Raw genomic sequence first — 26,483 nt, 5'->3', positions numbered from 1 at the left:
TGAAACTCTTCTGTAAAGCATGATTGAGTCGATTGAAAAAAAAGTTCCTATTTTATTCTCATTCTTTGAACCTTCATTTCCTGAGGAAATATCTATTTCTTGCTTCAGTTGTTCACTGCTTAGGCGGCTGTTCAGTGTGGCCGTGTCAAATATAAAATTCACAGTCATGTTTTGTTTGTTTGTTTTATGATGTCTTCTGCACTCTATTCAGCATGATTGCAAAGCACTACAGTTCACACATTGTACTTTAACGCTCTCTGACACTTACTTTGAAAAGTTGATGGGTTTTTTGCCCTGCTGTCAAAATGTATCTCTTTAAGGTGTCCATACCTGAATATCATCATGTTGGCAGGATTTGATTGTGATCAGAAAAAGTCATTGCATATATACAGACACACACAGAATGTTTTCTTGCTTTTATCCTGATAGCTAAATACACCTCAACTTGTGCTAGAACCATCTCTCCTGGTATAATAAAAACATTTAGTGAGGAAGCAGCTACTGTATGAGGCACCACCTTCCCACCTTTTGGCCTTAATGTGTGTGATGGAAGGTCAGGGGATGGTGGAGACCGCCTGGCCACAGTTCAGTGTAGTACAAAATAGATGAACAGCTGGTTGTCAGTTTCTCTTTCACTACGGCAAAGAGAGAGCCTGGCAGAGAATGGATGGATAGTTTCTCTGGGGGAGTGTCTGTGTTATGTTTTATGGTATGGACTTTTCTTTGACCTGTTACAAGTTGTAAAACGTTATTATTTACATTTAATGTGGCATTTGCTTAGTTTACTGCATTGCATCATTGGATAGAAATTACTATTGCTATTGCAGTTCAGTGACAGAGGGAGTGCTATATATATTTTACTACTACAGATTAAAGAAGACAGTTTAATCACTGTTTTTCAATAATGTTTTTAATTTCTAGCTATACTGCACAAATGTAAAATCTTGAAAGCACTCTTTATTTCCTGCAGTTTAAGTGATTTATAAAGATAAGATCAATGATTTGACATCTGCTCTCTGGTTTGAGCTTCCTGTGTGTGTTTGTGTGCAAGAAACAGTAAGAGTCAGAGATGGGAGTTTTAGAGAGAATATGGAAACTGACTTTGAGCTTCAAAGCTGCTATGGTTATTCAGCTTTGTGATTCTGTGTCCTACTGGGTGGAAGTTTCCCAAGAGCCGAATGAATTCCAAAACCCTGCTTAAGCAGTCGCTTAATGAAATCATTAGGTCTCGCAAAGTTTCTTCCAATCCTGCTGTAAAATTAGCTTGAAGAGGACACCTGATCAGGTTGAGTGTAAATCTTCACATGCTATAAACCACTTAAACCAGTGTGGCTGTAACAATATGATACATACCTCATGTTAGGGCTGGGCTATATCATACCGTTCACGGTAATACCGGTGTAATTTTGGGCAACGATAGGAAAATGGAATGTCGCGATAGAATAGGGGTAAAACGCGCATGCGCAGTGCCTATGTTTCCCAGTGTTGCCAACTTAGCGACTTTGTCGCTATATTTAGCGAGTTTTCAGACCCCCTAGCACTTTTTTTCTACAAAAAGTCGCTAAAAAAAAGACGTGAAAGCGCATATCGCTTTTACTCTCAAGAAGCAGCGGGTGCTGTAACGCAGTCAGTTCTTCTTTTATTCTTTTACTCTTATGCTGTTTTGTGGATCACAAGGTTTAAAACTACTTATAAACACACACATACAAAGTAACTCCACCAGAGTGCCTATTTCGGGTCACTTTTGCCGGTCCAAGCCCGGGTAAAGGAGCAGGGTTGGAATTGTGACATTAAAAAAACAATAATTGCTAAAATAAATTTAATTTGTAGTTCTAAATAAATTCTAAATGCATTTAGGACGTTTTTTACTCACTTTATGTGTCTTTCACGATGTTATTTCTCTCTCCAACAACATAGATTACAATTACATTAGCATGACCAATTATGCAAATTAGGTGATGACGTCATTTAGCGACTTCTAGCGACTTTTAGGACAGCCAATAGCGATTTTCCTTACTGAGGAGTTGGCAACACTGATGTTTCCATACGCACATGGCGTAGACGGAGAATGAGAAGAGCAAAAGTGGATCGTTAAATGAAACGGATGAACAAGAATTGGTTTTTAAAATGCTGCAACTTCAGTGGTGTGGAACTGGTTTAGCTTTCGTCCCACAGATAAACAACAAAGCACTATTTTTGGTAGAGCATGCTAGCGGGCCGTCGTTATTACAGTGTTGTTTAGAAAATACGGCACACTTAAGATCAATCCTTTGATTTTTCTGAAAGTCGACAGTGCCCCTTATAATCCCGTGTGCCTTATGTATGAATTCTGGTTGTGTTTACTGACCTCGAAACGATTTTATGTGGTACACGGCGCTCGAAAATCTGTCAAATGTTTTATATAGCCTCGCGGAGTGATACGTACTGTGCTTCAACATAATATTACCGTATTGTGTGTATAACCTCTTTTTAAGTTTTGTGGATATTATACATGGTTATGCTGAGGATATGTCGGCCAATTTCCACTGGAAATGCCTTTAGGTTAAACTGTCAGCAAGGACTTTGCATTTCCACTGTTACATTTTTATATAACTTTAATGCACATAAAAAACAGCTGCCTGTTTAAGTGAAAATACATTGATGGGGTTTTTTGCACTAATAAAGTTGTGGAGTTGTAAAATATTTTGTCTAGTGTCAATTATATCGTCAGTTATATCGTTATTGCAAATTTTCAAATGTATATCGTGATAAATATTTTTGGTCATATTGCCAGTGGCGGTCCTAGCCTGTTTGGCGCCCCGGGCAAACACTCCCTTCGCCCGGGGGAGTGTTCCCCCCCCCCCCCCCCCCCCCCCCCACACACACACATACACACATAAAACATATTAAGGATTATACATTAACATAAAACTGTTGTCGGACCCATACCATACATAACCCCAGGGCAGCTGTGGCTACAACCGTAGCTTGCCTCCACCAGTGTGTGAATGCGAGAGTGAATGAATAGTGGCATTGTAAAGCGCTTTGGGTGCCTTGAAAAGCGCTATATAAATCCAATCCATTATTATTATTATTATTCATTATTAATAAAGTATTCTGATTCTGATCCTGATTGTTTCAGGATGACCTGCCATTATCCAATGACACATCTGCTTACCTGCATCTTTTGCTTGTTTCTCCTCCTCTTCTTTTCTATTTTTTCTAAACTGAGGACCTGATGGCTTTGAACTTTTCTTGTCCATCTTACATTGGTTTTAATTTTGCACTCCAGTATGAACACAAATCCCCCAACTCGAGGATCGCCACAACAGACCTACACCTTAGTTCACAGATTCACTTTGTCTAGGGTTTATTTCTGGGATTTCACACAATTCAGGATTCAAATCATGAATACATAATGGGCTTGGATTTACAACATTATGAATGAAATGTGCTCTATTTGGAAGCAGCCGGCCCCCTCCCCTTTCGACGGGTTGTGTGTGAGACTTTAAATCATCAAACTGTAAATTATAAATTTTCAATTGTTATTGATGTTATTGATTTTCTTACTCTTCTTACATTTATTGTTTGTTTACTTGCACTGCTGTAACTGGAGCCTCGTCGTATCGTCTCTCTATATACTGGACTGTATGTGGCGGAGATGACAATAAAGTTTACTTTGACTTCAGCAGCGAGCAGGCATACCGAGGGCTCTCGCGCTCACTTTTCGCGTATAGAATTTCGAAAAAACATCGGCGCAAATTACAAGTCTGTATCATAATGTCTGGTATTTTCGGGTTTGTTGTTTTGTTTTTATTATGTTTTATTTTGCGAGTTGGTTATTAGATGCTGCTCCAGCCAGCCAGAGAATCCCCCGCCGCCCCGCCCTCTCCTCCCTGTGCCGCAAGCAGCAGGCGCACCTCGCAAACGGAGGGCGCCCTTACTCCCAGCAAATGAGCGATAGAAAACCGATCGGTGCCTATGACATTCCCAATATGCGCTGGCTGATGTCGGGGCAGCATGAGTACGAGCAATTTTTTTATTTTTTTTTGCCGATGCCCGTTATGCCGCCCCCCACCACGATGCCGCCCCGGGCAACCGCCCGTGTCGCCCGTATCTAAAACCGCTACTGCATATCGCCCTGCTCTACCTCATGTGATTGTGTTTTAGAATACATTTTGGTATTGGGTTTATCTTTCTGCCACGTGATCAGCTTTCTACATGGGAAGTGATGAATAGAAGCCTGGGAGCAAAATTCAAAACCACACACCCAGATTTCTTTGTGTAGAGAGTCAGTGCACAGAGAAATCTATGTGTCTTCCAGGCATTTTATGATATACAGACCAAGTGATTGTGGTGCAACTGAACACTCAAAGACTGAGAGGGAAATGAGGCACAGTTGGGTGTCTTGATGTTTACCTTATGGAAGATAACTGAAGCAGAAACTACAGTGTTCTGCCTCAACGGCTGATTTCTCTTATTTATTGTTTTTTTTTTTTTTTCATTTTGTAAGTAATTGAAATGGTTAACGTGTAGCTGTTACAAATTAAAGTACTGCCACAAAGAGCAAATGAAATTGCAATCATCTGTCTTTGTGTTAATTAGTAATTTGAGGCTTCAAAAAGAGACAATATTAAAGTCAGCAGTGGGACACAGCGGTGGAGAATCTGAGCAGATAGTAGCAGCAACAAATCAATATGTGAAGTGTGTTATTTTTTATTTTTTTCTTAGCAAATATCTACCAGGGATAATCCCAGATCCCCACACAGCCAGAGTCCACCCACACTGCTGTTTTTATTTGCTTCCTGATTAGAACTCTTCTCAGGAGTGCGTTTGATTGACGTGTCTGAGGTTTCTTTCTCCTTTTTTCCCCTTCTCTTTTGCACATGTATTGCTCATTAAGATTAAACCAAAAAAAACCAACACAGCACCAATAGGGCACTGCATGCACTGATCATGTTTATTTATTGTGTTTATGTGTTGAAGCCCTTCTAAACAACACATCATTTTCTCATCAGATACAGCGTTACACGGCTTGAATGTGCATATCAAAAGTGATGGAGGGGTTTAGTTCGTTCTAGAGAGAAACCTCCTTTAGAAAAGTCCATTATTCTGTTGCATGTTTCTGTTCTCTGCCGACTTGGGGCTGTGAAACATCATCACTTTACACCCACACTGACTCCCAACAGACAAGAGTCAGAGTTCCTTGTCCACTGTGTCACATTTGCATTAATATATAGTTAGACATTTGCTGAAAACGACTGTTATCTCAGCGTGTGGTCTGCTTTCCATACAAATGTATTGATCTAAAAATGGCGTGGATTATTAATCTAGTACAAAATAATCCAGACATTGCAATAAGAAGCCCTTAGTGGCCAGTGTGATCTTTTCTTTCTTTCTTTCTTTCTTTCTTTCTTTCTTTCTTTCTTTCTTTCTTTCTTTCTTTCTTTCTTTCTTTCTTTCTTTCTTTCTTTCTTTTTAACAAAAAGGCAGACATATTGGTAATTGTTGATCTACGGTTCTCATCAGTCCTTTCCACATCTATCAGTACACTCTGTGCTTTCTCTTTGTTTTCTTTGCCTGCAGCCCTCACAGTGTTTTTGTGAATTGTTGATCCCTCCCTGGGTGTTCAGGCTGCCCAGCCTGCTGTAAACATACCAAGTGCCCGCCCGTCCAGGTTAGGGGGAGGTATGTTGGGTGCTGCCCCTTGTCTGCAGGTCGAGCCGCACATACACGCAACCCCGTACAACCCTTGGGCCAGATCAGTCAGTTCCTCCCCACTTGTGAGCACAAACACACAGCACATTCTGTCTCCTTCTCTCGCTCTCCTTCTGTGCTCTCATTGCCACCCGTCCACAGCACACAACCCTAGAGCATGCTGGGAGAATTAATGGTCCAAGTGGAAAGAGTTGGCGGGTGGTTGGGGAGATGGAGGGAGCAGGGATTGGTGAAGGAGGAGGAGGTGTAGGTTAAAGGAGAAAGAGTTCTGAAAAGACACGGAAATATCACGAGTGCCGTGGTCTTTCTCTTCCCTCTCTCTTTGCCTGTTTCTTTTGTATACAGACAAGCCTGTGATGCCCTCTTGGTAAAAATCTAAAGTTGTAACTGTCATCTAAGTTACGTGAATTGGAGATTTTTCTATAATCTATAGTGTGTGCATCAAAGTCATGGCCCACAGGAAAAAGTTGGCCCTTCACAAATGTTAATCCAGCCTGCATATCGCTTTAGGTTCTTAAATAAATTTCAATTTGACCTACTCGGTTGTAGAAGTCATCTGTAAAGCAGTGTGCACCTCACACACGTGCTAAAACTGGATGCAACAAACAGGAAAGTTAGTTCTTAAGGCAGACCATTTCAGCTGTGGTAGGAGACTGAATAAACTATGCCTTCACCGAGTGTAAAGAGACAATTTCTGTTTTCAAAGAACTTAATTTGTTGTCTGAATCCACATACCAGTAAAGGTATGGAGTCATAGGCAAGGAACAAAGGCTTTGGAAAGTCCCTGAACAAAAAAGCTGTGCAACTGTGTGTTCCTTCAAGGCCAAACTCAAAGTGATGGAGATGTAACGGTGTCGGTTTTGTATCGGCAGCCAGCTTCATGGCAGAAGCTCGGCTGTACAGGTAACGTCCACGGTAAAAGCTGTTTTCCTTGCCTTATGTTTTTAATGAGACAGTTACTGAGCTCTGATGTTCAGGCCTGCAAAACAGCCTATAGGAGACTTGTTAAACAAAAATATTCACCATTGTTCTAAGCTTTTACATCAATTGTAAATACAGGTTTGTAAGTCAATTTGTTATAATTCGTTTGAATTGTAACCAGAATGCTATATTTTTTCTTGATAAAATGCTGTCATTGTTAAGAAACTTTTGTTTTCTGGCTTAATCCTCTATGCCAGGCACATCAAACTCATTTTACATTGTGGGCCAGTTACAGTGGGCCCACTTTCATCTTATGTGGGCTGGACCAGTAAGACGCAACTTTCTGTCAATGTAACACATTTTAACTACACATTTAATCAATGACATGACAATGTCTTTATATAAGACAAAATAAGACAATTTTAACAGTATGTTTGAGAAATGTTGCTATATTAAATGAAGGAAATCTGTCAGCATGACTCTTTGGGCTTAATTTTAAGAAGTAAATGTGTGAAATAACAGAAATCTATAATTCAATTACTGTGGTGTGGTTTTTTTTGTGGAGAGGGTCAAGTAGTAAGGAGTAGGAAAAGCTGTAAAATGTAATAAAAAATATAGTTAAAAGTACCAAATTTAAGTCCTCCACATTTTCCTTTCCATGGGCCAGATCAGAGTCTTCACTGGGCCAGTTCTGGCACCTGCGCCTTATGTTATACACCAAACTGTACACAAATAGGCTACAAGATGCATAATTTCCCAATTAAATTAAATCATGTTAATAAACTATATATGTCTGACCCTTGGTGTGACCCTTACGTTAGCGAAAGTGAATTTGAAACCCATGTCCTACTTGGTACTCGTTTTTCTTTTTAATTTTGAAATCTCCTTTTACAGATCTGAGCAGAAGTCCGTAAGACATTCACTGTAATCTTCCTCAACCTATTTACAGGAGGTGTATTTTCTTTGCTACTTTATTGTTGTAACCCCGCGAATGTGGCTCGTCTGTGAAGCACTTTGATGTACCTGGGTCTTTTAAATGTGCTATAGAAGTAAAATTGAAACTGAAACTGAACTTAACTGAAACTCTCAGCACTGACCAACTGTGTTTGCTCCTGGAACTGTTTCACATACAAGGGTCAGTACTACAGACAGAAACATGGGTGTGCCATGGGTTCCCCACTTTGCTGACCAATGGTCATGACAACTTGCATATTAATAATCAAGAAGCTGACCTCATCGCCCATTGTTTGACAGTGGTGCTAGTTTCAGTAATTATGCAAATGTACTGAACCCACTGAAAATGCTACATCCAGATGAACAGAATTACCTTACCTGAAAGATTGAGCATGGATCAGGACACTTTCTTCTGTATAATCCTCACTTACATTACACTGTTCCTTGGTGCAGCCTCAGTTCATTCACTGACTGTTAGCTCCCATTAAGCCCACTTTCTTTTATTGGCTGCCCCACGCAAGCAAGATTTAAACAGCCGGTGAGTAGGTGGGGCTTCTGCTGTCCCAGGATGGCCATCCTGACGATATCCCTTTCTCTGATGTCATACAGAGTAGAAGAAAACTCACTCTTCAGATCAGTCAGAAACCTCAGGTTTTTATGTCAGTGAAATTACTTAAACATATGCTAGCCTCATTATCTGAAATTTTGGCCACTTATAGAATAGAATAGAATAGAATAGAATAGAATTCAACTTTATTGTCATTGCACATGTCACAGGTACAAGGCAACGAAATGCAGTTTGCATCCATCCAGAAGTGCTTTAGCCATGATATAGATATATTACAAATATATATTAGCAATAATATAGATATGTAAGTATATTACAGAAATGGGTCTATTATGGTATGTTATAATGTACACGGTATGCTATGAATATGCTGTAACTATAAGTATGTACAGGCTGTAGTGAGTACAAGCTATGAACAGGATATAAATATAAAAGCTATACAGAATATGAAATTAAAAAAAACTATACAGAAATATGAGATATACAGCTATACAGAAATGTGAACTATGCAGGTTCTAAACAGTTGTAGAATTAAAAATTATCGTATTGTACAGAATGATTATTTACAAAGAATTATACAGTAGTGCAGTTAAGATAAGTGAGATATGTGGATAATTTCTACAGAGGCTGTATAAAGTGCTAGTGGTTGTGCGTGGTGGTTCAGTCCATGTTATTATTGTGTGTATGAGGGTACAGTTGTCCATTGTGTGTGTGTGTGTAGGTGGTTGTATCTCCAGTCCATGTGTTAACGTGGGTCAGATGTCAGGAGGAAGAGTTCAGGAGTCTGACAGCTGTGGGGAAGAAGCTGTTCCGGTACCTGGTGGTCTTAGTCCGGAGGCTCCTGTAGCGCCTCCCAGAGGGCAGGAGGGTGAAGACTCCATGTGATGGGTGACTGGGGTCTTTGATGATTTTCCCAGCCCTTTTCAGACACCGCTTCCTGTAGATGTCCTTTATGGCAGGAAGTGGTGCTGAATTAACATTGGGTTTTAGACTAGTTGTTTTGTTTTGTTACGTAGGGACAAAGTTTCATACATTAATAAGATGATATCTTTGTTTCCAACACCCAGGAGAATTTCTTGTAAATTAGATCCCTTGATGTGAATAAAAGCTTGTGAAAGGAAAAAAAAATATTAAAAGATAAAGTGGGTCACTGTTTCTTTTATTTTGGAGGTCATCAGATTGTAAAAATCTAAATCACCCGAGCTGATTCAAAAAGAACTGGATTTAATTGCCTCTTTGAGCTTAGATCCAGCTATCTTGGAGGCCAACATGTAATTACAGGTATTTGTCTTAAATAAACCAGTCCCTTTGGACCTTTAAGAACCCTGTCTGTTAGCCTCACAAAAGGCTATTTCTGCATGCATGCTTCATGGGAATACTGACACTAAAGAAGTGTGTGTGTGTGTGTGTGTGTGTGTGTGTGTGTGTGTGTGTGTGTGTGTGTGTGTGTGTGTGTGTGTGTGCATTGTGTGTGTTTGTGTGAGAGAGAGAGAAATAAGGAAAAAAGAAAGAAAATGTGCAAAGAAAAAAAGTTTTCCCTTCATTTCATGTGTGGAAAGATTCAGAGGGGCATGCTGGTCTCTTAGACACAGCGGGGCTGTCACCAAAGGTCCTCATTACTCCACTTCTATCCAGTCGACTGATTCTTTGCACATTCAACTTATGGGAATAAAGACAGCATGGGGCTTTGATACAGACTTAGAGAGATTCCATGGAAGAGAATTCTGGGAATAAGGTTGGCACGCAGACCCCATACTCACACATTTTAACACACCGGTGTAGGGATGATTTGGACGTAGAGGAAGATTCACTTTTCAGCAGGGTGTATCACACAAAGTATTCAGTTTACGTTCTCAGACTGGATCTTGGCTTTTACCATAAACCGATTTAATCAAAAAATAATTTCTTATGCGTGCATCCCTGCATGTGGTCTAAACTGCTGTTTAATATGCAATATCTAGTGATGTTTAAGGGCTTGCTGTAGTTCTCAAAACAGCGTCTGTCATGTTACTGTGTGTTCAGTATTTTGTCTAAAGTGGAAAACCTTTTGCTTGAGTGATTAGTCCTTTTAAAGGTTGGAAAGTGACGATTGTGAATGTGCTGATTAAGCCATGACTTTATCCCACTGTTCATAAAATTACTCTTGAGGTTTTTTTGGCAGTTATGCACCATTATCGTCTTGAATTATGGGAACCCTGGAGAGCTTCTGATTTTGTGAAATAGCTTTATACTCCCTGGGCATTTCACTCTGATTCTGTGCAGTCATCAGACCTAATGACTCCCAGTAGATGGCTAGTGCACCAGTTTAGAAATGCCCACAAGGTTGGCAGCTGATTCCAGATATTATGGCTCTTCTCTATATTCAAAGCCATCTGGATAGAAGGAACGGCTAACATAATCAGATTGGTGACTTTTTCCTCAGACTGACTTGACAAAAGTCAGATTTGATGTAACCGACAAAGATATCTAGACCTTGACACCCAAGTATGGGTCAAGCCCCCAAAGAACCGGATTTTATGAGTTTTTAACAGCTGTCTGGACATCCTACTGTTGATGTTGCTGCAAACTATTTCAGTCAGTGAGGGGTGAATCATTCCTACTGACATGATTTTCTTTTGATAGAGTAGGTGCAGAAACAGTAAGCTAGAGCAGTTACCTACAGGAGGTTTTCTGAAAAATTTTAAATCATCCTTATTATTATTATTATATAGCTGCCACAATCTCATCTAGGGTGGGATGATGTCTCCTGCCTCAATACAGCTCTGAGTGGTTGATTGTTTCTTCAGAAGTTAAATTTAACCAGTCCTGAATCAACTGGGATTTGTGATCATTAGCTGAGCTATTTGACAATGTTTTAATCAGTCAGTCTCTGTTTTCTCTGTATCTTACAGTAAAATGTGGCAAAGTAATAACACAGGTTAGTGCTATGCTTCATACCTTTACTGATGGCAGTTACACAACCGTAATTACAGCAGTATAAGAAGAGACACAGAATTGCAAGTCTTAAGCTACCATTCTTTCTTCATCTTTCCCAAGGAAAATGGGTAATAGGTGCAGCCATGTATTGAAATGTGTGCCAACAGACATGAAAATACAGTAAATAAGGGCAAAAAGAGTATAATAAAAACTTGAAAATCATAATTTGATATGACCACCTTTATTCTTTAGCACAGTCTGAACCGTCTTAAGCAGCTTTTGTAATGTCTTCAAGTATCTTCAGGAATAGTTCTCCAGGCTTCTTGAAAGACATTCAAAGCTCTTCTTTGGATCTTGGCTGCCTTTTGTTCTGTTCTCTGTCAACATGATCCCACACAACTTCAAAAATGTTGACATCTGGGCTCTGTGGAACCCAATCCATGGCTGATAGTGTTACACTCTGTGATTTTCTATACAGGTATGCTTTTAGTGCACTGGCAGTGTGTTCGGATAATTGTTATGCTTAAAAATGAAGCTGTTGCCATTCCTGATGGTATTGCATGGAAGACCAAAATCTGGGGGTATTTTTCTGTGTTCATAAATCCATTAATTTTGACAAGACCTCCAAACTCCACTGGCTACAATGCAGCCCCAAACTATGACAGAGCCTCCACCATGTTTTACAGATGGCTGTAGACACTCATTGTTGTAGCTTTCTCCTGACCTACTGTGTACATACTGAAAATGATTTGAACCAGAAGTTTCAGATTGGGATTCATCACTTCAGAAGAGCAGTAGATGATGAGTGATCAGTCTTAGACACAATATTGGTTCATCCCTTGAGTTAGGTGCATTATTTATGCACAAATGATTGTTAGCCACTCTTTAGTGACTTAACAAACAAATCAGTTGACTGAAGACTTTTGCACAGTAGTGTATTTAATCCAGTACATCACCTGAACATGTTTGATTGTTGCAGTAGTTTGTTTACTCCATGGGATACATTCAGTAATGTCGGTCTTTTGTTTCCTGACTGTGTTAAAAATAAACTGGTGTCCAGTTATATTTGGGCAGTGATATTTGTTGTCATTTTGTCTTTTCTGTAATTCAGACGTTCACATCTATATTAGGTTAACATTAATGCTTTCTTTTATTTGAAGTCCTCTCTCTCCTTCTTCAGGCTCTCCAGGTCTGCAGCTGCAGTTCAGAGTAGATGATAGTTTCCTGAAGCCAGGGGAGAAGCGCTGGTTTCTTCGCTACCTGGCCCTCCACGCCATGCATATTGACATCTGGGACAGTGACTCCTTGCTCCTGATAGGTTCTACTGCAATCGAACTCAAGGTAAAAGCCTGTGAGGTCAAACCTGTGATCATAATGTGACCATTACGGTTTAGAACCACAACACTGGACTGATATTTTCCAAAAACCTCTGGAGTTAATAAGAAATACAAGAAAGACAGCAAGTTCAGACCACACTGTATGCCCCCCTGTCAACTGACAACAGGAAACAAAGGCTTCTGTATTGGTATTGTCACTGATTATTTCCACAACAATTATGATATGTGAGTATCATAATTGTTATATGTACAAATAAGCATCTAAAGTCTTTGTTAATACTTATGTTACAGTTTCTAAAAGTCACCATGACTCATTAAGAGATGAGTCATGGTGACATTGGTAACACCTTACAATGTAAGGTGTTACCAATGTTTCTCATGTTGTGTTTTTTTTTTAAATCCCTAGTACATGTTGCGTCAGTGTAAATCGGCAGTACAGGCGCTTCACGAGGTGGAGGTACTGACCACTGACTACGTAGGAGAGGATACCTTACTGACAAACCCAGACCTGGTTCGACACTCTGCCTCCAGCCCCATGACGGTTCACACCATCGTCAGAGGCCGGCTCCACATACGCACAGGCAACATTGGCAAGTACAGAAAGACTCAGTTGCAACTCTATTGCTCAATTGTAACTTTCCTGCTTTGGCATAACAATACCAACGTCGTGAAAAAAGCAACCATCCTCTTGAATATTTTAAAGGAATTGTTGCTCAGCTGTAGCTGTGGCAACGTTTTTCAACTGTAACAAGGCCAACTGAGAGAGATTAACAAAATAATATCCTTAGGTGTGACAGCACGATCACTATTCAAGGTCTTCTTTCAGTGCCTTTAATTGAAGAACCATCTCATGACTCTGCAAAAACCTTAGGCTCTTGTGCATAATCACTGATCTGTATTCCATGGCTGTGATGACCATAATTCCCCGCTGTCATGATTTTTAATGGATATACTCTATGCAAGAGACTTTGGATACTGTCGTTTATCTTCATGTTCTACTGGGGACACATGGAAGAAGCTCTACACTTAAAGCACTAGAAAGAATTCATTGGACCTGCCACTTAGTTGGTCGCAAGTTTTATTGCCGGTAGCAGACACTCTTCAGCTTCCACTGGGACACGGAGGAGTGAGTGTGTGTGATAAAGTGCAAATGGTTCGGCGGTTGCGCTCTGATAATGTGAAGGTAAATGTAAGCAAAACCTGGAAAACACAGAGTTACACTTGTTTGAGCTTTTATGGGAAAATCCACTTTCGGTAATCCCTCTACATCTGAAATATTTATGAGTGTTTTATATTCAGGTCATATTCCATTGGAGCCTTATGAAGTAATGTTGTCTATTTACTCTTGCTGATGTGTAGAGTTGAGAAATGGCAGTGGATCCCCAGGACTGCTGTTGCTGTTCAGAGTTCCCATTTCCAACACCGGCAAACAGAGGTGTGCAGGCTTGCAAAGCGAACGCTGTGCCAAAGCAAAAATATCTTGATGTGATAGTTCCGCTTCGTCTAGCAATTGAACACCTTGCTTCTTCCTTTGCGCTCATCCAATTTGGGCCCGGCATGCCCCTGCGGTGCGATGGCAGCTGATGATAGCTTCCCTGCCATTAATCAACTGTTGAAACGATACTCCCTCTCATAAACAATGCATCCTTCTCCAGGCTTCCAAAACTCTTCGGTGTGTCATTGTTAGGGCTAAATATGCCAGCACTTTCTCATTGGGCTTATCACTCAAAGCAGGTTGAGAGCGCAGTGGGTTATTAGGTGTGCTGGGGATGCGAGGAGGAGGGTTGTGTCTGGCATGTAAATTCCAATCAAGGCTCAGATATCCATCAGGCGCCCTGGCCGACAGTCAGAATCAATTTGGGGAGGGAGTACTTGCAAGCACTTTTCTTTGTTTCAGCTTCCATCTGTCGCTGCCTTTCTCACATTCTCCCTCCTCTCTTCACTCTTTATCACTGTCTTCCTGTTTTCTCTTATTCATCCATTTACCTCTTACCCTTCTATCACACGCTCGCTTCCACCTTCTATCTGGCTGTTTGTTTTACCGCTCTCACCTCTCCAATATCCACCGCGTCTCTCTTTCCCTCTCAGCATCTGTCATCAAGCCATAATGAATCAGCACTCTTATTTGGTGGGTGGTGAAGGATGTGAAGCCAGCATTTGATGGAAAGGACACATGCGCGCATGCACGTGCACGCACACACACACACAAGCACAGATGCATATCAAGCCATTCATACATGCCTGAAAGGTAGGCACTCTTGTACTCACAGACATATAGACAGACAGGTGTAACGGAGCGTGGGCAGGTTGTGTGATGAGCCAGGATGGCAAAAATGAGAGGACAGGTAGAGTATATCACTGATATAATATGAGAACCCTGGAACCACAATTTCTCTGATTTTTAAGTTCAGTGGAAGGATTACAAGGCTCCTATATGGATTGAGCATTTTCCTTCTCCCCTGGCTTTAAATCCCCACTGCACAGGCTCAACAAAGGACCACCGGCCAAGCTGAGAGACAGGCTGTGTACTTGTGGTGATACTGTGCAGATACAGCGCCTGGATTTCAGCTTGAGAGGTGAAGGAAAGTTGCTTGAAAATGTCAATGATGGAGGCGTGCGTGGCAGCAGCAGCAGAAATTTTTCAGTGAAGCGTTATTATAGAATGATGTTCAGCAGCCCGAGGTAGTCTGATCTGGTAAATTCTTAAATGTTGGTCACTTTCTATGCCATGTTTTGCAGCAATCCTCTCTTTTATCATATTTTATTTGGTTCTGATGAAAACTGCATTTATCAAAAACAATAAGAGGAAGTGTCTACTTCACACCAGTAGTCGTCTAATACTCTGCACTGTGACGCTTCTCTTGCAGAAATGCTCATTCAGTTGTGTTCATTCAATAATTCCAGTTGATTTACTTCATAGTAAAGTTTCCATTTATAAAATGGTACTGCTCTTAAGGTATAATCAGTGACACTCAGCATTTCCTTCACAAATGTTTCACATTAAAAGCCAGACACTGACTTGCTTGGCATAATGCTGCCCCCTGTTGCTGCTTGGAATTTCTTTTGATACATATACAGGAAGTGGTCGTCTTAATCCAACTAAATTTACAGAAAAGGTCAGAAAAGGCCTTAACCTATCCATTACGGTCCGGGCTCTGGGGAGACCAATCCATGGCTGATAGCTTTCCAATGTGTGTTTTTCTATCCAGGTATGCTTTTACTGCACTAGGAGTGTGTTTTGGGATTATTGGCATGCTAAAACATGAAGCTGTAGCCAATCAAATGCTTTCCACATGACCCTGTTTATGTGTTCATGATTTTGAAAACAAGACTCTCACTGTTGCACTTCTCTCATGACCACCTTTGTACACATTGCACAGAATATGAACCAGAAATTTCCAATTTAAATTCATCACTTCGTAAGATCTGTTACCACTGATTTGGAGTCCAGCTCTGGCATAATTTGGCATGCCTCAGCCTTTTCTGTCTTTTTCCCTATCTTAAGAATGGCTTCTTGACAGCCACCCTTCCACTGTCACTGTTTCAAATGAGGTTTCAGCCAACAGTAAATGGATCAACTGAAAATGCTGAGACATACGCAACTTTCCAACTAATACCTCTTAAGGAATTACCTTGTTGGTGCAAAAATACTATTTTATGTCTGTCACGCCGTGTTATCTTTGGCATTTCTCATATGTTGAACTAAAGTAATTGGAATAAAATTTATGTTTTTGCAGCAGGCTGCAAATTGTCTAAAGATAGACTTTAGACACTTAGTCAAATGAACACAAAGGTGGGACTCTGGTAATACTGATAAAATTAGTGCTGTGATAAAATTATTTCTGCATTTTCAGTGAACCCTGATGTCACTGTGGAAAGAATATGATTTGTATTATAAATAATATATGCTATACATGTGTCATTATATTATCATCCCCCAAGCTTTTTATAATTCACAAGCAACACAGACCTGACTACCTACTGCTCGGCCCCTTTTGTAATTTTATGTGTCTCAGTCATGCATGCTATTAATCATGTCTTTACTTCTGTCCTTTGGGAATTCATCAGTATTAGGCTTTATTGAAAAAAAAATGAGTGGCATACTGTCATTTCCAAATGAAAAAGAGTGAAACACCGAATGATATCCTTTTTAATTATCACAAGGTGGGATTGACGAGTAATTAATTAAATGGTAATGATATATGCTGTCAGGCCTATTCAATCATTCTATAAAGTAGCTTTTATTAACAGCGTCGTAAAGGACAAAAGGATGTGGCTTAGTTGAATAATAGCGAGTTGTGAAATCAAGGATTTGCTTTTTGCTGCAGTATATTAGGAAGAATGACTGTGCTCCCACATAGAGCACTATAGGAGCAGATGAGGAGTCTTTAAACCATGACGACCGCCTGCACGTCCCATGAAATGGATTGACTGGTGTGTCAGGAGGAAAACTCTGATGCTTTATTGATTTCTTCTGGTAAACCCACAATAAACTCTGTGGGGTGGGGAGGGGAGGGGGGGCTGAGATGGAAACAGAGGGAAAGATGCATTAAAGGGAGGTGCTAATCAAAGCATTACGATCAGTGACCAACTTCAACCCAAAGACAGAGAAGAGACAAAAACTGAATAAGCTTTCTAGTCCATTGTGTCATTATGATGCAAAGCGTAGAGCAGCATGTAAAGCAGCTTTTCCATAGATGGATACTGTGCACTGACTGATGGCTTTGTAATGTATTTATTGTCTCTCTAAAACAAGAAGGGAAGGAAAAGCGAATAGATGGAAGTCAGATGGGTACAGATAAAGGCTGAATGAAGTAATAAATAAACAATGGAAGAAGTGAACAAGAAAAACATTGTTTTTCATAGATTTTAAGCCTTAAACCCTGAGGACGCCTTAAGAAACCACAACAGGGGTGTATACTGAACTCAAACAGTGGCTCCTTCAGTGGGACTGTGAACATTCACAGCTGCCCTGAAAATCCTTTCCTTATATGCGCTGCAGATTTCCCCAGATGTTTTTGTCACTGCAGTAGGACCTAAGGATGACAATATTATCTCTGCAATTTTAGTAAACCCTGGTGCCATTAAAACAATATGATATATATAAAAATCACACATGATATGCATGCATGTGTCATTGTATGTGTATCATATATATCGTGTACATTGTTTTTTACAGTTGTTTTATTCATAGTAAGTGCCAGGATGCTGCATTTACTGTTCAAGTAAATGCAAGATTTGATGATAGGACAGTATTATTATTATTATTATTATTATTATTATTATTATTATTATTATTATTATTATTATTATTATTATTAATAACTGATTTTAGTTAAAAGCATTAGATGTTTACTTAGTGCCAGCAGGGTTACATCAGGTTAGATTATCTCTTTCACCGTCAAAATAAGACGATTACCATGAAATTAATAGTTAAACTATTTATTCTCGACAGTTTTATTCAGACAAACAGAGTATCTGACCCCCTGATTGTCTCTCCTTTAATCTCTCCCTACATTAGTGTTGGTCTTCACCAAATTCTGTTGCAGGGGCTCCTCCTATGCTCAGACTCCAGTTGGTGTTTTCGTTTGGATGTTGTTTGGTATTAGGCAAGCAGCCTGCAAAGGGCCTGTGAGACCTCAATACCTGGAAACTGTTGCCTACACTGCTGGAACCAAGGTTAATGAGAGTACAGAGTGAGAGTCAAACAACCAGCATCAGCTTCATCACCTGGTGACCCCTTTCACTTAAAAGGTGATTTAGAGGTTTTTACTTAAAGCTGATCTGTGGTTTTGTTATTTAAAAGTTGTCATTAGTTCAGATTTCACACAGATTCGTTTCTGTGCCCGATCCCAAATGTGTGTGTTTATTTAACAGCTTCTCCAATTCTACCTTATTTGACTCATAAAAAGGTAAAACTGCTTACATTGCCAAAGAAAAAGTCGAAATAGGAGGTGCTTTTTTAATCCACTCTGAAATGACAGTAATATTTGCCAACACTAAAACAGCCCATATGTGACAGAAAGGAAAGCCTTTTGATGAAAACTAGTTTTGCTGACTGTGTCGTGGCTAGATCCTTTCTCTCCAACTCGTACGTTCTGTTGGTGTCCCTTTAAGTAGTCCTCATATACACACATCTCTCCCAACACATCATACACAAACCTACAGCATGTATCTGCTTCAGCACAGTAGAGAAGACAGATTAGAACCTTCTCCAGACCACAGTGCTCCTCATCTGCACCCGCCTGATAAGCCCCAGAGAGACCGTTTGCTACAGCAGGAACAAGTCGAGAGATTTCTGCCCGAAGCTGGCACAAGTGAAACAAAATATCCGGGAAATTTACCTAACAATTAGTTTAGCTATAGGTGACTTCCCTCGGGGGCGCACAAACAGTATATCTGCTCATTAAAGGCTCTTGTAGTCGGCTGACTTCATATGCCTTGCTTTTAGCCTTGAGGTTAGAGAATATCTGTTTATTCTGAAAGGTCAGTGGCCTGGAACGGGGAGGCAGAAGAAATCGAATATTGCAGGCTACTTTGAAACCCCCTTGGTGCTTGCTCCCATTTGTTCTGGGGCCCAGTAAATCAGTGGTTTGTTGTGGCCTTAACCTCTAGAACTGCCAGCAGAGCAATGAAGGCGGGCAGGTGGGTTACTGCAGAGAGGGGTTGTTGTCATGCAACAGCAAGAGGCAGTCAATAAATTTGATAGAGTTCAGCCCCCTGGCACTTTGTTCACAATTACTCTCCTCCATACAGACAACGTGAAGCAGCAGACGCTGTGCTGACTTTCTGTCTGCAGCACAAACCTGGAGTATCACGTTGTAATTAAGTACTGAGGACCGCGAGCTCTGTCTTAACAATCTGCCACTGTGATTCAGCAGGTAGGAAAAAAAGATAATACGACACCCACGTCAACCAGAAGACGCACTTAAGTAGGTATTATCTGTTGGGCTTAATGATGGTTGTAGCGATAGCCAATTAATTAAAATGACTGAATGATTAAATCAGAGGATCATAATTGGGTTCATCATCAGTCCATTTGTTTTATTATAGACATGTAGCACTCGGTGTTCATCTTATCACTTTCTTGATGGTTTATTGTGTAATTCTGTCGATCAGCAGAGCCATTCTTGACACAAACAAAAGGTCCATAATGAAGGTTTTGGGAAGGAGCTCTACACAGCTGCGTAACTGATCGCAGATGATGATGTGATGGTGATGATGATGACGTCTTTACTGTCATATTTGGGAAACACAGCTGAAAACAAATACATTTGGCTAAGTCGTGTGGCCAGGGAAAGGTGATGGATGATGAGAAGAACGCATTGGGACGGCAGACACCTCACCCATTAATCTGCAGAGCTACGCTGTCTGTGTCTGTTTGCATGGCAATACCAGCTCCCCATTACTCATTTAGCTGCCGCCTATTATCAGATTGCTGATGAAGTTGGCCTCTAAAAGAGTTGGAGGGTACTTCTGGCACACCCTTGTAAAACTCTTATAAGCTAACAGAGGTGTCAGTTCTGGGCAGTAAAGCCACTTAATTGCTGCACTCACCATATTTCATATGAAAGCATCCTGGATTATGTATCCCGCAGCCTCTCAGAAAATACTACAACTTCTTATGATACAATTAAGCAGCTCAAAGCCGGGAAACTGAGGGGAGTGATGGGAGCGCACGTGTCAAAGTGCACTGTAATTTAAGCAGTTGCAAACTTTTAATTTGACTTGCTTCTTCAGTCAAGTGTTGCAAATTGTAGCTAACTGTTTCCAAGTGGAGGCCTGTACCTGTAAAAGACTATTTGACCTGTGGTATTTAAAAATGCTCTTAGGAAGGTGGGTTGTCGGTTTTGGTTGGGACTCTGTGCAATTACCTGTCACTTCCATTAGTGGGCAGTTTGTGTGTGAAGCACCATTCAAAGGTGTAAACAAGCCTTTCCCGTGGCTGCTATACTGCAGGGGCTCTGCACAAGATGAATTAATGTTTGGAGAAACTGTAATATTGACCATCATTGAGTGTCCTGCTACAAGCGCACCATGAAGCACTTATTTATCAACTTGCCTGTTAAAAAGAGGGAAAAGTTATGTTTTTGCCATCCTGGAAACAAAAAGGGGACACAATTACAGCAGGTTGAATACTCCCGGGACTGTTTTTTCCAAACTGTCAACTGAGCTATTCAAACTATCCTGAACGGATAGTTTGAACGGAGCGGATGTGATGACAAGACTAATACAGTGAGAGATCTTTTTTTTTCTTTATCTAAGAATTCTTTAGAATCAGGTTGTGTAAATCTGTGGCCAGTCCCCATTCCAGAAATACTGGCAGATAGTTCCAGGTGATATTTAACTGCTCTGTGTTCAAGTGTCTTACTTCATCACTGACACCCAGCACTCAGCCAAACCAGACAGAGGCCAACAAACCCATCCATCAGCATCGTATTGCCAGCTTTTTGTGTCCAGACCTTTCTGGCAATTTCAGGCCACTAATTACCACTGTAGGCTTGTCTCCATGTATTGATCTTCCCTCAACTGTCACTGGAATGTTTTCACTTTGGCAGCGTCGGCAGTGAAAAATGCGTTGTTTTGCATGTGACTTTAAAGAGAACTTAAATCTGTTCGTCGTTGTTTTATCGTAAACATAGAGGATATGTCCTCAGACCTTTCTTTTTAGCTTCCAGAGAAACAATAAGAGATGACTGTGCTTGCATGCCTTTGTTATGCTCCTGATACAGTTCTAAGCACATAGCTTAGAACTGATTTAAAAAATCTTTTAAATTTGCATTGTAGCATTAAAAAAACTTGACTGATAAAATATTGACTTCATAAATAAAGTGTGTTGGAGAAAACTTGCAGTAGCCTTATCTGCAAGTCACTGTTATTGTAGGTTTTGTGAGATATCTTGAATAAGTTTCTTTATTGGCACAGTTTTTTGTGCCGTGAACGAAGGTTATTCACAAGGAGGATCGTTATTTTATTTACTATATCCCAGCTCTTGGCGAGATGGGACAAACACAACAACTTTTAAAGGGTGGAGATGCATTTGACGTTGAATTTGTTGCGCAAAGGAGAAGAATGTGAGTGTAAGCTCACGATAATCTCTTCTATACACAGACTGTTGTATGCATACCCCAACCAGCCAAAGCTTGCTTTTCAGCAGGACAGAGATGAACTATGCTTGCTTGCAGAAATAAACATAATGGTGGATATGTTGCCTACTGTTGCTGTGACATTTTATGTAATACTAAAAAATAAAGCACAATATAAAAATAATGATGCAATTATAAAATAAAATAAAAAAAGAATGCCACAAATAAATGCTAAATGAAAAGTGACGGACATGAAATGTAACACGCTGTCTGACAAAATACTTCATAGAGGGAGTTAATGAGTATACCCTGATGCTGCAGCGCTAATGACATTTCGTTTTATACACAGTAGTAAATCACCAGGTTGAATCATAGAGAGTTTGTAAAAGATGGACAGTATGGGTGCGTTGCACAGACACAGGTACCTGCTGATTAGTGCTAAGTAACACCACATATGTTATCAGGGGGTTCAGTTCAGTGTGTCAAATTAGTGGAGATGACAGCTAGCAGGCAGCTAATGGCCTGTGTCAGCATCCACCTGTCATTCAAACAGACCATACCACCAATAAGGCACAACTTTAGCTTTAATACCTTAATTAAACACCACCCTTACAGTTGTTTTGAAGAGGTAATTAAGAGACACAAACAGTTTTTCTTTATAAACTTGGGCATTTTAACATCATTGTCTGTGACTGGAATCTGGGATCGACTCGGCCACTCCAAAAACATCTACATCATTTGAATGGACAGAGTAGCGTATCTCAAAATATTCAGAGCTCCATCTCTTGGAAAGTATCATGTAATCTTTGTGTATTTCAGAGCCAGATGACTTTTGAGCAAAAATCTCCCTTTATGAGCTTTGGCTAAGGATGACATAACTGCAGCTTTCTGCACAGCTGCCAGACTGTGGAGGATCCTGCCTTGAGAGGTTCTCAGCAATCCAGAGACACTACAGCAGTCTCATACAACCGTTTGCTGCTAAATAGTGACTTGTTCTGTACTCCTTTAATTCCTATAATTCTGATTTATTTGAGCTTTATTTAATAAGCCTTAATCTCACCAGTGTTGCCAAATTCATCTGGAGATTTTCAAAGGTTGATAATATCTCATCAGCTTTTGCAAAATATTGTTGTTATACTTTCATGCCTCTTGCAAGACATTGCACTATATACTCTATGTTTCAGATGTTCAAAAAGGTATTTCTGGGTTCCTATGTTACATAAGAACCGAGATATCAGTTGAAATATGTTTTTTTTTTAAACCTAAAACTTTCATTGAAACAGTTGTTATGTATAGTTGTTTCACTGTTGTATAATAAATTGAAAAACAGTGTATGTACACAATGCCATGTGAATGCCATGACAGTAGATAAAGCAAGTGTTAAAAATGTAAGAGATAATAGTGAAGGTGAAGGTCAGCACAGATGGAGCTGGTCTCACAATGACTGTACAGCCCTCCTTTTTTAATTAATAACTGGGTTGCTAGTTAGAGTTAATGAATCAAAGTTCTTTCAGAGGTGTTTCGTATGTCAGTATATAGAACTAAAAGCTGCTGTTTGTCCTACAGGGTGCCCTGCAGACTCTGGCAGAAAGAGGCCAGCAGACATGATGCAGTCTCTCTTGCATATCATCACGCCTCGTGAAGTCACCAGCGGTTTCAGAGGAGGAAGTCTGTCCAGCAGGAACATCCTCCAGCTCAATGGCAAGCATTTTATTCCACAACACACTGCATTTTGCTTTTGTTTTTTTTTTAATCTTCCTGTTTTTCTCTGTTTAGAGTTCTGTGCATGTCTAAGCACATGTAAGTTACTGAGTATTTTATGCCACAGAGTAATTAGTGTCTTTTATTTTGGCAGTGACCATGTTTGTGCCTTGATCAGCTCAACCAGATCTATTTCACATTCTCTCTTGGCTGCACCACAGAACCACTCAATTTTCAAACTAATTGAGCTTACAGAAGCGTCTCTGGTGGTTAGCCACAGTCCTGTTTGTGTTCTATGTGTGTGTGCGTGTGTATGCACACTCCAAGTAAAGGCCCAAACACACTGGGGAAACCAATTTTTTCCTCAATTACACAAACCACCAGAAGTCAACTGGTATGTGATTCCTAAATTTGTCCTCAAATGTGAATGACTGGCACACACACACACACACACACACACACACACACACGGATAAAAAACAGATTAAAAGCAAGCTGCAAATCAGTCAGTTGCTTAGAATAGTATAAAGAATTTCATCACACTTCTTAAAACATTTGCTTCGTGCACACCACATACTGATACACAAAGACACTATAATGCGTTTGGAGGTAGCAGCAATCATGTTGTGTATATAAAATATGTTTCATAATCAATTCATGAACAGGTTCGCCTAACATGTATTCCACAAACTGTTGCAATCATGTATTCACAGCTCTTGTTACTGTGCAAACACAGTCTGTTCACTGCTTCCTCACAGTCTTACCTATATCGCACCTCTCTAACTACCGCAACCTCTCCAACTCTTCTTGTCTCTCCTAAATTGAACTCTTTCCTCTTCTCGACCTTCTTGTGTCATTTAAACACTTTCAGCGCAATAATTGCTTTCACTGGAGTCCAGTCAGCCAGTTAACAGTAAGCACCTGTGAACAGAGCAGCTGCACTGTGCTGTGTGTGTGTGTGTGTGTGTGTGTATCTCACCATCCCTGTCCCACTTCTGCCTGCCCGTGGCTGTGAAGGAACCAGTATAGCTGGACACTATCAGGTTAGGTGACTGTCAGGCCAGTGCCTCTTTGATAATGACACTGGTTCAGAGAAGAACAGTGATAGTGGGAGTAGAAAACAGAAAGGGAGTCAGATATCCCATCAGGCTGTTATTTATCAAAGTGACACAGCAAATACAAGTAATTTCAGAGGCACTATGACCAGTGAGGTGATGTATATCTAACAACAAATGCAATGCAAAACCTGAAGCATTACAAGGAGTACAAAATAAAGCAGAAGAATAGTTTTCAGAGGATCCTGAAAAACATCTGAGGAATGCTTAAGGAATTAATCCAAGTCTAATGTCTGATGCATTCCAATTACCATAGGTAATATTCTTGAATTCTACTTTACATAAGCCTCATGTCTTCTTTCTGTCATTCTCTCTTTTCCCCCCCTCGGTCTCCCCATCTCTCACCCTCACTTCCTGATGTACTACTTGCTTTTTTTCTCCGCACTGAAAACAGCCCATTTCTGTTTAAGATTTGTGGCCAATTTCAGTCAGTCTGGGTTTATCTTCCCATTGCTGCGATGCGAGCTCCATCACTTGGCTCCAAACCGAATGTTGGAAGAGTAAAGCTGTTCTAGATAACAAAAATATGGTTTAAGCAGCTCTCACTTAAAGTTTGTTAATGTCTGAGTGTTATTCATAGTGCAGGATTAGGCAAATTCTCGTGTAAACAGTCGGGTAATTTGCATGATCCAGTCCAAATGAGGATGGATTATTTGGTGACTGGTAGATGAATTTGATATTTTAATTAGGTGTTTTAGTCCTTGAAGAGTACACATGACCGTGGAGGTGAAAGATAAATTGGGAGGAGAGAGTGAGTTTGTTTTCCCAGCAGCAGGGCTTTGGCCCAGTTGTAGCGGTGCCAGTTGTTTGACTGGACTGTTTTCTGTAAACAAGCTGTTCTTTCTTGTGTTCCAACAATACTTTAATTTGTCAGCGCTTCTCTCTCGTGGACATTTGGAGGGTTTTTAGAACATATGGTCAAAATGGCTAAGAGATTAGACTCCGCTCTGTTCAGTAAATATATTCATGATTCCAGATTGTTTCTACTTCACAGCGAGGAACACTGCACAAGCAGACAGACTGCCGATAAATGAGGATCGGGTGCCATTGTTCCGACGCGGGATCAGAGCTGACGGCGTCGTGCCCAAGGAGAACAGCCTAAACAAACCCGGTGACAGTGACCGAAAGCTGAAGTGCATGGCTGCAGTGCGCGAGCGGGAGGCCAGCGAAGATGCTAAAACGGCAAAGGTTGCGGTGAGGTCAAACATTGCACTTTAAGTCCACAGTGAGCCAAAAATAGCTCCTATCTAAAGCTGAGCTACAATAATCTTTCCCTATGAGTCTTCTTCACTGATATCTGAGAAAGACAACGGAGGCACAGCAACAGCCTGTTTTCAAGTGGGAGCCTCTCAGAGTTCTCCTCACAGTCACAAAAGCACAGGAGGTTAAAGGGCATGCTGTCAAGATAGGTTGTAACACATACACAAGACTGATACGACACTTGTCATGAGCATAGTCTTAAGGGATGGTTGGAACTGTTAAGTCATCTTTAATGCAGCTTTAACATCCTAGGTCCATAATGAAGACATTTAACATCATGATGTCTTTGTTAGAAGAACTTGACTTTAACTAACTGTTCATGACAACTTGCATTTTTTCACCCATGGGTGCAGGCTTTTTCTTCTTGTGGTAAGACCTTGTGTTCTGCTTGTTTCACAGCTTTGTAACAGCTATTACAATTTGGAATATAACTCAGTCCTGTTCGCGTCACTGGAACCATATTTTTAGAGTTTTTTTCTTCAAATTCAATTTGGATTTAACTTTCTTTCTGGGCTCAACCGTCATTTTACCAGGTTGATGCTGGGGATCATTTTAGAGGACTAAACCCGTGGAAAATTTCAATATTGTGTTTTGGCACGCACTTAGCTTTGTGACTTTGAAGCTGAAGTTCAGGTCTTTAATTTATTTTTTTGGACCAATTTACTAATGGGCATTATGAGCTTTATAAAAGTGTTTACATTAAATTTATAATTGCATATTTGTCAGGGATGAAAAAAACACATCTTTTCCATCAGCTTTGGAATTATTATTATTTTTTACCAGTTTAATGTTTGAGAATAAACATAAATTACAAAGATCAGTTCTCAGTGTTATAGCACTGATGAAAAGTCTGGATCTATCTCATTTTGCTTAAGAAAATATAAACTGATTTTGAAAAGGTCATTGGCTCCAAATGAATGTTTGCCTG

General features: G+C 40.2%; 1 protein-coding gene across 2 annotated transcripts in view; it reads left to right on the top strand.

Moving 5' to 3' along the window:
- Positions 1–26,483, top strand: part of nphp4 (nephronophthisis 4) — a 186,114-nt gene that overhangs the window by 120,564 nt on the left and 39,067 nt on the right. For both annotated transcript variants that reach the window (XM_085146678.1, XM_085146677.1), the window contains exons 16-19: positions 12,237–12,397; positions 12,800–12,983; positions 23,046–23,173; positions 25,283–25,489. In XM_085146678.1, the coding sequence (XP_085002804.1) occupies positions 12,237–12,397; positions 12,800–12,983; positions 23,046–23,173; positions 25,283–25,489 (680 nt within the window). The remainder of the gene's footprint in view (positions 1–12,236; positions 12,398–12,799; positions 12,984–23,045; positions 23,174–25,282; positions 25,490–26,483) is intronic.

The sequence above is a fragment of the Neolamprologus multifasciatus genome, chromosome 20 (assembly GCF_963576455.1).
Source record: "Neolamprologus multifasciatus chromosome 20, fNeoMul1.2, whole genome shotgun sequence".
NCBI lineage: Eukaryota > Metazoa > Chordata > Actinopteri > Cichliformes > Cichlidae > Neolamprologus > Neolamprologus multifasciatus.
Note: the sequence above shows the minus strand (reverse complement) of the source record. Positions and strands in the feature narration are given on the sequence as shown.